Below are 12,112 nucleotides of genomic sequence, written 5' to 3'. Positions count from 1 at the left end.
GACGTTTCCCTTCTATGGCTCTGTTATCACAGGATATACACAGCGTCCTTTTGGGCGACTTCCCTTTGGACGATCCTGAAGTCTTTGTACTTTTATCACTGTAATACACCAAACGTGAACATTAGTACATTACCACTCTTTTAGTTATTTATAATATCAATATCAACTTTTTCCCAAAAAAGGATGGCTTACCTATATCGCTTAGATTGTGACCTATTATGATGAGAAGACTCCGATTCCCTGGATCTTGAGCGCGAATCCATCTATAAATAATAGATGGAACAGCGAAACTAAAACCAAGAAGAAAAACTACAAGAAACCAAACAAAAAATGGGAAAAAAAACTTACTTTAGAAGAAAAAGGCGAAGAACCAACAATCCCTAAATCTCAACGGTGCCAGAAACTCTCCAGGAAGCTGAAAATTCAAACTGACCCCCCAAAAAAAGGAGGCCTGGCGCTTTAAAAGGGCGTCTGACGTCATCGCGCATGCGCAGATGACCGAAAAGACGTGCGAACGGCTTAATTAGAAATCAAACGAACAGATTTGCGCGCGAACGCGCTAATACGTACAATGGCTTTCGCGCGTTTATGCGAACGCCAGAAAGTACCGAATGCCGCGCATGCGTCCCAGAGTCCCCGAAAACTGCGCAGGCGCCCAGGAGACCCCTGAACGCCGCGCAGGCGCACAGGAGACTTCCGAACGCTGTGCAGGGAAACATGTAACCAGGGGACCTTGATCCTGGTGGGGAAATACCAAACCGGAACCCAGCCAAATTCCATGTTCCTTCCCATGTTTACCACTGGGAAATTGGAAGGAAAAACCCCCGGTAACTAAAGGGGTTCTCTCCAGGGGTACACCTTTGCACAGGGCCGTATACTGGAGACATCCCAGGGGAGAGAGGGTGAACTCCCCAAGGGCCAGAGGAACTAATCCTCAGGTAAGCCATAAAAGAAAATTTAGCAGTCTGAAAAGACCGACATGTCCTAGGGATAGGACAGGAAAAAAAGACTGGGGAAGGAGAGGCAGGAGGTGGTACTTATACGGCTTAATTATTATTCCTGTCCAATGGGGATAGGGAGGAGCTACCCAATGTTGTGCTGCCATGGATATGGCCAGGAAATATATATATATATATATATATATAATACTGTCCAATGCTTGCACTCCAGTAAAATGCTAGTTATAGCCCGGTGCTTGTCAGCAATGATATATATATATATATATATATAATTTTGTAAAAATATTTTTATTTATATAGGTATATATATATAGTGATATATATGGATATATTTATGTATATAGATATATATTATTTCGTTCTACATGTATTTTGATATAAATATATATAAATTAATATCACAATACAGTTAGAACGAAATAACACATCTATATATTTTTTAATTATTTACTTTTAATTATTTTTTTAATTTTATTTTTTAACGTATTTACATATTTTTTTTTATTATATATAAATATATATTTAATCAGTATCAGTCTACGTGTAATTTGATAATATATATAGTGTATGTGTGTGTATGTGTATATATAATATATATAATATATATGATCTAAGTATATTTAAGTTTGTTTGTCTTTTTTGCACTGATTTAACTTTTTTTATTTGAATTCAGCCAGCAGGGGGACTACCTGTCATTACAGGCAGTTCCCCTGCTGGCAATGCCTCAGCCAGCTAACCCGGCCATGTGATTGTGAGGTCCTCGCTCTCACATGGCTGGGGAGGGGGGGGGGGCAGGGGGAAGGACGTGCCGAGTAAAAAAAAAAGGAGAGCGTACTATTATGCCCGGAGGCGTTTAGAGCCGATTAAAATAGGGCGTAATAGTACGCCCTCCGGTCTTAAATGGTTAAAGGAGAGCTATGGCTTCTCTGGAACTTACACCTTTGAATACAACATTGAAAGTCACCTAGAGCTTGTGTTAACGTTTTTTTAAATTAATATTAGAGATTTAGTGAATAACATCACAATCCAGTTCAGACAAGGCACAGCCAGGGCACAGATTGCAAATGAAGAAGAGAAATTCTGTATCCTCTCTATGCTGGCTGCTAGGTTTAGAGGGCGGAGCTTATAACAATGACTGACAGGGAGCTAAGATGGAAGCGCCCAGTTGCAGGATAACAAGGTGTGGATTTCTACATTGAATTTTTTTTCTCACACCTCAAAAGTACGTATTTGTTAAATACGGTACATAGACATAATAGCAAAAATCATAGGAAGTGACAATTTGCCTTTAAAGGAGATATTCAGTGTCCTCTCTTTGGCCTGTTCACAATACATAGAGCAAATAATAAAATCACGTATTTTAAGCTCAAATCCTTTATCACTGACACTCGTGTGAATATAATGATGCAGACATGGATTTTTTCCTATGTTTATTACAAACAATGGAAATATATACACTTGCCTGAAACAAATGTACGAAAAATGTCAAAACTCCTTGAAAAGGTTGTTGGGTAATTACAGACGCAGGAAGACTGTCGCCAATTTAGAGACAGTTTGAAAGGAGATTGAATCAAAGATGCTTCCTGCTGAGACGGAAAATGCAGCAAAATATTAATAACGGAACGCATGAATAATTGATGTAAGTGAATGATCACAGTATAATGCAAAAGGCCTGTGGTCTTTTAATCCTATAGATTGGTTACATGGAGTTAAAAATCATTTCAGGTAAAAATAAGGTAATTCCATCTGAAATGATAATGGGCAAACCTGCCAACATTAGTAAAAACATTTGCAGAAACTGCTTGCAATGCCACTCAGTTGAATCACAGCGCGTCTCAGTGTATATAATACTGCGCGGCGTGAAACGTGACGAACATCATGAATAAAAGATCTACATCTGTGCTTGTGCAACCCCTCTCAAAAAAACAAAACAAAAAAATCCCTTCACTCTAAAAAAACATTAAACAAAACAAAAACGATAAACTCAAAAATCTTGAGTGGCATTCATTTGATTTTGTGTTACGCTAAATTCACAAATTAAATAATGACAAGATTCCGCATATGAATAATAATTCGTATTTTATAATTAGTACAATATTTAACTTAAATTGTTTCCAGATTAGCAACATACAACTCCACCCCAGCTAATATCCTTTTTTCCCATATTTCTACAGGAGTTTGGAATAAAAAGCACCCCAATCTCCATGGGTGTCCGCACCATTATACAATTATTGTAGAGGAATGATCCCTGAGCTTTGTACAATTTCTCCAGTTAACATTTGACTTGGAGATTTGTTACAGGCCGAATTGCAATACGGTGGAATACGGTACGAATTCCCGAACTCCAAGCCGAAATGTACCTGAACGCTTTGGATTCCGCATGTGGCACCAAGGAAAATAGATTGAAAGATCTGGTTCATTACTAAATGTTAATTTCATTCAGCAATCAAGTAAGAAAAGAGTAATAGAGGGAAAAACAAGTGGAGCAATAGAATCTTGTTTCAGAGATTCTGCCAATCTGGACGGACACTGGAGCGAAAATTTGGGTGTTCCGAAAAGTGTTCTACTTTTAGAAAAAAAAATGGTTTGGCTGGACCAAATCTTCTCTCATTTAAACAAGTCTAGTTAACATGCATTCATTTTTTTCTGTATGTTTTATTTTTATTTTTTTTAGTAGCTACTAAAAAGAAAATCTCTAACGTAGTTAACATTTAAAATGTGTAGGTGGTAACAATTTATACATTTAACCCCTTAAGGACACATGACATGTGTGACATGTCATGATTCCCTTTTATTCCAGAAGTTTGGTCCTTAAGGGGTTAAAAAACATTGCTACGAAGCCAGCAAGCTGTACTGAATATGTCCTTAATATACTTGTACCTTTAAAGAGCAAATTGATAAATGTGAAGTGCAAATAACAATCGAGAAAAATAAAAATAAAAAACACTATAATTCTAAGAATTAAAATGTTTCAAAAAGCCATTAGCAGATACAGATACCAGAAAGCAAAAATAGGAAAATTATCTAACTGGCCAGGAATTTGTTGCAAACAATGTTATAAGTATATAGAAAGATTTTAACAAATGCACATGTCAACTTTCTGTCCCCGCTTGCAGGAATAAAAAGTTGCATGTTTTTTTCTTTTCATGTTTAAAACCTTTTTATTTATCGCTATACATTCCACTAATGAGCAAAGTGACATATTACCAAATGGATCATGCTTATCATTGGAGATTATTACATTATTTATACATGATGTCATATTTCACGTTGGGAGGCATGAAATGGAGACTGGACTGGAGAAAGACAAAAAGGGATTGACCATGATCAATGCGAACGTCAGAAGAAAGGCAGAACCCAACCTTTGCCTCCCCCCAAAAAATGAATGGGTAATTTCTTCCAAATCAATCAGGACTGCTCTGCCAGATCTAGGACTGTTGGGAAGTATTAAAAGGTAGTCTACCTTTTCTAAAGACTTTAACATGACAGGCCGTCTTTCATACTCTACTAATTAACAGAGTTTCCCTCTGTGACAGATGCTCTTTCAACTTGAGACAGGTTGCATTTCTGCCAAATTTGTGTTTTTCACATTTCAATACATCATTTTCCTGTACAGTCGTCCTACATCAAAAGAATGCCACCTAAAAGCACTATTACCAAGAGTGGGTCTGAAACTCGATTGCGCAGCTTTCATTGTGTCCAAATCTTGGCTCTGCGGCCGTTAATAGATTTTGCTTTTTGTACGTTTTCTCAGTAATAGCTGGAAATTGCAGACCTGTCACTTCTTTTCTCTTGAGTTGTGTGGCCCACTTACACTGGATTTGTTCCCAAATAATAACCTGCAGTTGGAACTCCTCAGAAACATTTTGCGGATCACAGACCTGCAGTTACAATCTAAGAGCAACCGAAACCGCTGATACCAACAGGAACGCTTGCAAATTATACAGCATGAAATTTATGAGCGCTAATTTTCACAAATGGATAAAATATTCCTCTTGATAATCAAAGTCTTCTGAAAATTATAATATATATAGATGCAATTTTGGCTGTCAGGTCTGTTTAAATAGTGCTGTGTTAGCTACACCGTGATGGATGCAGGCAAGCGTTGCAGTGATTAACCCAGATTTGTGGGTAATTTGAGGTCACTGTGGCTGGATTTGACACACCCCTCTTGAATATCATATTAACTGGATTTTGATGTAATATGAGCTTTGTGAGTAAAAAAAATTAAAAAAATTAAAAACGAGAAAAAGGTGCAGATCTCAGATAGGGCAATGTCACTTAAAATGGGTCACACGGTATGCGCTCTGTGCCTTAATTAGAAGTAGGGTAGTGGATGCATGGAATAGCCTTCCAGCTGAAGTGGTAGAGGTTAACACAGTAAAGGAGTTTAAGCATGTGTGGGATAGGCATAAGGCTATCCTAACTATAAGATAAGGCCAGGGACTAATGAAAGTATTTAGAAAACTGGGCAGACTAGATGGGCCGAATGGTTCTTATCTGCCGTCACATTCTATGTTAAGATGCTGAGGAAGTAATTTATCTTCCAGTTCAATGGGGATATGGGAAGCTGCTGGGATAAGATTTATTATTGAGCTGGTTAGAGAGAACCGCGCCCCAACAACAAACTTGCTGAATGCATTACTTGTTTCCGGTCACTTGCTGAATCCTGCTTTATTCCGCAGCCGGTTTGGGAATTTACAGAAGGTCGGTCCATGAGCTTAATTCTATTCGCACATCATGTTTTGTTTAGATTTCATCTGCATTTTAATCACACATGCCTATATAATCACATCTATCATCCAAAGCCACCTTCCATGGGTATCTAACTTCTCCTGCATTCGGTCATTTCCCATCTCAGATTTAAAATTTGGATTTATTATTATTATTATTATTATTATTATTTTATAAATCTTTATTTTTGCAGGCGATGCGGTAAATAAAATTTAATTAAAAGGTTACAAGCTTGGTTCACTGTGGTTGCATTCGCTGAACATAATATACACTTTGTGTTCACCTATATTTTTGTTATAGTGGACTAGGTCGCATACACTAGAAATCATGCCTCACCTAACAGGTTCTTAAATTAGTTTGTCGCCTAGGACTTCATAGTCTAGTACGACCAGACGGGCTTCTTATACCAGAGTGTGTATTGACCATGTAGTCGCATAAACATGCTACAAACCATCAGAAAACGTAGAAAAACATTAAAGGGATTCTCCAGTGCCAGGTCCTGGCATTGCAGGACCCTCTAGTGCCCCTCTCCCTCCTCCCTCCATCCCAAGTTTAAAACTCCTTCAGTGACTTACCGGAGTCCAGCACTGATGTCCCTGGTGCGCCTACTCCCCTCCCTTGCCGTCAGCCGGCCGGCGGGGGAGACCTAATGCGCATGCGCGACAATGGCCGCACATGCGCATTAGACCTCCCAATAGGAAAGCATTATACGATGCTTTCCTGTGGGGATTTCAGCAACGCTGGAGGTCCTCACATAGCATGAGGACGTCCAGCGTAGTTTTAAAACACTTTTTGTGTTCTATGAACACGGAAGTCACTCTAGGAGGACTTAACCCTGCAATGTAAATATCATCATGCCAAGCGCTGCCAGGATCAGGTGAGTGACTAAGCTCCTCTTCTTCCGAGATCTCTGATCTTTGTTGAGCCTCAGGGACCATCTTGAAAGGCACCGTTGGGGTAGGCCTAGGTAGGCCTGATGTCCGGCTCTGTGTTTGTCTCCAAGCGCAGGTGCCGTTTAAGCTTACGTACCATGGTATTCTCTGTTGGGGGATGTGTGTGGGGTAGCAGACAATTGATTTTTAAGGCTTTTTTTGGTCTCTTGTCAGTAATGCTGTAGCGGAGCTCCTCAATGTTGCAACCTCTCAGTAGCCTGGCTAGCAACGCCCCCCTTCTCCCAGTGCTTGGCATAACCTTTTAAGGCTTAAAACTCATGCACATTGTGGGTGGAGGAAAATCTATGTAATACTCGTGTGTGGATATTTATTTACTCGGAAATATAACAAGATTGGGCTGTGCCACCCTGAACTTCACACAAAGGTCACTGTGGTTCAAATTAATATAAACTTTTTAGAAAAATTAATACCCTCTATAATGCTACATTAATTTAATAGAATTCTCACATGATGCTACATCCACAAAAGTGTCACCTATTGCCAAAATCTCCATTAACTGTCTGCTCTCACCATTATTTCCCTATCCGGCAATCTTTGCCCAAATTGAGGAAATGGCATTATTTTTATATAAATTGTTGTATTGCCCACTGCTATGTTTCTTGAACTTTCCTAACACTCGTTCTACATGTCGGCTGACCCCATACTATGTCTCTGTGCCCGTTCATTCATCCACGCTTCTCTCCTCGATTCTTGGGGCGAGATTTATAATCCGTGTCAGCAGATCTAAGGAAGGTTTTAACTGCAGGCTAACAACATTATGTAACAGAAACAAGGCCAATAATGATAATTAAGAATGCCTTTACAGCGTGCTGTTTTATGACATGTTACATTTTAGATCTGATTTGTTTAATATGGAAGCTCTGTAAACATTGAGAAACCTAAAATGGGCAATTCTTTATCTTCTCTGTAACCGAATGTTTAAACATAGATTATCAAAAGTTAAGGAAAATGAATCCATAAAATCCTAGAATAATAACTTGTTGATCTAAAAAGAAACCCTGGTGTATGATCATATTGTTCGCATGGTGTCCAGGGGGGCTCGTGGTTTTTATGAAGTTTACAGAGGGTGCTGGGTGGCATAGTTGTTTTAAGCATTTCCTGCCGTTAATAAAGGAGGTAATGGGCTGTTCCTTGTTTGCAGAGTGTATATTATTCGAGTAACGAGCAGATCCACGTGGGTGCCCTTAGCCCAACCATTGACGACGACGACAACAGATGCCTGGTCGACGTCAACAGCCGGCCAAGGTTGATCGAATGCAATTATGCCAAAGCAAAGAGAATGAAGCTGTACTGGCATTTTATTCAGGTATTTATTCTTGGGTCTGGGCACCTACTCATTGCTGGCAAGAATTGCTATTTCAATATAAACTCTGTAATATGTATTACGTATATCTATAATAGATCCAGTTACAGAAATGTGATTAGAGGACCTGATGATCTGTGTGATAAGATATCCTGGTTGTCATGAAATAGAGAATAGATGACAAAATACAATGGTTCGTAATTTCCTTTAGATATGGAATTCCTGCAACCACGATTTCTGAAGTAGTAAAGGCCAAGTTCCATATCGCCCAAATGGCTAAAATCAGACTGTGCCCTTCTAGAACGTGCAGTAATGTGCAGTGTGTATGAGTGTGTCACAGAGCTTCAAAACTAAAAAACTCACAGTAAAGTGTAAAGTGTGGAGTCAATAAATGTGTTTGGAAAAAAGGATATAAATAAATTGTGGTAATCCTTTTCTAAATTAAATTTTCAATTGGCTGTTAGTCTGTCACAAGCAGGAGGTTCTGGTATAATCCCTTCCCCTGCTCATACCTTTTAGCCCCAAATCACTTCACATTTACTAATGGTAATTGGTTAAAGGGTAACTCTGCTACACATTACTTTGCGGCCAATGAAACCAGTGTCAGTTTGTTTATAATGCTCATTCATGTTCATCCAAGAGATCTACTCACTAGATGGTAAACTGTTCTGTATTAAACGGATGGTAACATTTTCGCCAGAATAAGGAAAAAAAAATCTCAAATTCTTGCAGTGGTTAAACCAATAATGAACAGTTTTTCCACGAAGTCTTGAATCCGACAAACTTTCGCTCTTCCTACGAACATCCACTGTATTGTGAGGCCTGAAACTGGAAGCCTCGGACATGGGTGCTGCTGAAAGGGCTGAGAGTACATATTTTTCTCAAACAGTTTTGTGAATGGGGAGCTACTGATAGGCTGAGAGCATCAGATGACAGTCTCAGTCTGTCTCAGGATTCCTGTTTCAAGCCTCAGACTACAGCTTATGTTCGTGAGAAGAGCTAATGGGTGCTGGGTTCAAGACTTTGGGGTTAATCTGTTTAATGTATTAACCCTTGAAAGTAAGCACGCATCTGGGGACCTCCTTGCACCATAACAAATTAATTCTAATGAAGTTGTTTTGGTGCTTGGAGTGCCCCTTTAACAGTTTAGTAAATAACCCCATTATTTCTCCAAATTGCAGAACATGCAGTCCTCAGGTCACCCTCAACCGTCTCTGTGTTCAGGGCATGAATATTGTTCTGTTTGTATCACAGAAAGAACAGGGTTTTATGATGACAGATGATATAGACTTTTTTTTCCTTCAGCCCAGTAAACAATAGTTTATTTGTTTGTTATTCAATGTTATTTGACTGTGAAAGATTGGATGTGACACGTTATGCTATCCATGAGGACGCTGACGAATGGTCTGTTCCTCTATTAGAGATACTAAAAAATATAGAGATTTTACAGTCGGATTTGCACGGGACCAACCCTAGATCAGTATTTACAGACTCGATACATTGTAACAAAGGAGCGTGTGATTAATCATATTGTAATATCCTAAAGACGCCCAACAAAACATATCGCAGTTACTGTTCGGACATGTATTTTATCCCCTGAGATGAGAGTGAGGCTTTGTTGGGAAATATTTCAGAATACGGATTATTTAAAGGTCAACGATCATGAAACACACGCCTCTATCAAGTCACATGACTTCTCTACTACCCAACACATTGTGTGGAAGATCTGAACAAAGTGCAAAGCGAGCGCATGTTAAATATGAAGAGATGAATTACACGGCATTTTAGCCTATGTGCATGTCCTGTCGTGACGGTTTAGTTCCTTCGTGTCCCCTGATGCGAGGGTCTGTCTTCAGGCAGCACCATTAGACACATTAGCGCTGCGCAGCCGGTACTAGGATTACACAGGGAGCGTTTCAGCAGCACTCTCTGCATGCTCCTGTATGAAGGGAGCGGTCGGAAGCCTGTCTGTCACCTTGGCGTACGTGGCATCAGGCTGGCACGCAAGTTGAGTCATTGGTTATGCCTCTCCTGAAAGTCTTCCCACCTGCCACAATTCTATTTCTGTCAATGTTATGCATATATGAGTGATTCAGTATCGCTCGTTGTGTGGGCAGCAGGTCATCCTGACATGCATACCCCAAAAACCTCAATATCTTTTACACCAAAGGTTTATGGTGAAAACAATTCTGCATATGCTACGGTACCTCACAAGTTAATATCTCATGTTCGTTCCTGTTTATGCACCACATCTGATGGAACAATAGGCTTACCTTGACTGGGATACCAAATATTAATGCTGGGACACGTTAATAATGAATACTTAATAGAACATGCTATAGTGGTTATGGTGCCAGGAGCCCTTTAGCACCACCAAACTATTAAGTCATACCATTTTCAAAAGGTTTACCTTGTTCCCCTTTTTGCCCACAAGCTGGCCCCATATTTATATATAAATTGATAAAGCAGAAGTTCATGCTTGCACATTCGCAATATCAATTCCATCTGTGTTTGGACAGAACTCATTGGCTGGGAGCAGCGGTTGACACTTATCGGCTAAAAAATTCCACCCAAAGTTGGACAAATTGCTACTGTTAACGCAGAAGACGATCTGTCGATATACTAACTCTGAACTGCAGTTTTACAGCAAAGCCGGAGAGAGGAAGCAGCCTGTGTTAAAATGAAACCACTGCGAGTTTAGTTGCCCCTTTAATTTTTCATTGTTTGTTCTCATGTTGCACAGTGTCACTTTGATTTCGTATGATAAATGATTAAGTGAAAGAAACAATTAAAGACACGCTGTTTTAACCTTCATTTTGAGATGGCCATGCATGACTGAGTCGGCACGTAATGAGATTCCGAAGTAGAACTGTGAGCTGTAATGAGTGCAATCAAGCTTTGCCGAGATTAATTGATGACTTGCAATGCATTTATTCAGATTTAAACTACTATGAAGATATTTCACGATGGCGGTGAGAAGATGGGGCTGGACTGGTCCAAACAGACCTCTGATCTTAAAGAATCCCTGAACTGAAATAAATATATTTAATAGAAAACAAGTACTGCATGTTTATGGGGAGCACCCCATCCAGTTAATCGGCACAACAAAAACTCCACAGCACCACGCATGCTAAGCTTATTGCTTAATCTTATTCAAAGAGTGAGTTATGGTTACAGCTAACATGGGCCAGTGTAGGTAAAAGACAAAATTTAGCCAGTTTGACACGTTGTTTCTGGCAAAACATTTAAAAAAAAAAAAAAAGTCTAAACTGTCAAATTGTTTTTTGTGAAACTTTTTAAAGGGACACTATAGGCACCCAGGCCACTTCAGCTCTTTGAAGTGGTCTGGGTGCAGTGTCCCAGGTCCATTATCCCTGCAAAGGTAATTATTGCAGTTTTTAATAAACTGCAATAATTTCTTTTTGAGGGTTAACTCCACCTCTAGTGGCTGTCTACCAGATAGCCACTAGAGCGACTTCTGGGTCGTTAGGTGACTTTCGGTTGCCTGACGCTGGACGTCCGCACTCACTATGCACGAGGACATCAGCCAAAACCCCATATAAAACAATATTATACAATGCTTTCCTATGGGGGAAGTTCTAATGTGAGCGCAGCCATCACTAAGCAGGCTGAGGAGGAGCGAAGACTGAGCCTGAACCAACACAGAGGGACATCAGGGTTTTTAACCCCTTCTGCAGCACAGAAGGGGTGCAACGGGTTTCTTTTTAGCCTTTATAATCCATTTGCAAATATTCACATAGGCAGACTAGTGTTTATCAACAAATAGAATATTATACTTGAGTGAATTAGATGTTTTAGTCTACTCGCCTATTGTGGTCAAGTCATTGGTCAATTCTCCGCAGTAAATAAGCTAATTTTTGTGTTATGCTGCAGAATTTATTCACGATACAATGAAAGTGACAATATATCTCTTATATAATCAGTTTTAATGCTGTTTACATTAATCGGCTGAACTGATACATGATTCACCAGTTAATCTGCCAACATTCCATGCGGTGTGAATCGTTAACTTGTCGATTCAAGCTTTCACGGCTGATGTTATTTGGAATTTTCAGCGAGGGATCCCACATAATCCCCCAGTTATAAATGCTATCTGCTGAAATAATCCCATCTACGAAGGCTGATTTTACTTATTGGAAACC

General features: G+C 39.5%; 1 protein-coding gene across 2 annotated transcripts in view; it reads left to right on the top strand.

The window, feature by feature from the left end:
• The window catches only part of GALNT18 (polypeptide N-acetylgalactosaminyltransferase 18), a 315,863-nt gene that overhangs the window by 287,191 nt on the left and 16,560 nt on the right, over positions 1-12,112 (top strand). For both annotated transcript variants that reach the window (XM_063438892.1, XM_063438893.1), the window contains exon 10: positions 7,788-7,952. In XM_063438892.1, coding sequence (XP_063294962.1) covers positions 7,788-7,952 — 165 coding nt within the window. The remainder of the gene's footprint in view (positions 1-7,787; positions 7,953-12,112) is intronic.

This window comes from Pelobates fuscus, chromosome 12, assembly GCF_036172605.1.
Source record: "Pelobates fuscus isolate aPelFus1 chromosome 12, aPelFus1.pri, whole genome shotgun sequence".
In the NCBI taxonomy this organism is placed as follows: Eukaryota; Metazoa; Chordata; class Amphibia; order Anura; family Pelobatidae; genus Pelobates; species Pelobates fuscus.
This window is presented reverse-complemented; position numbering and strand designations above follow the sequence as displayed.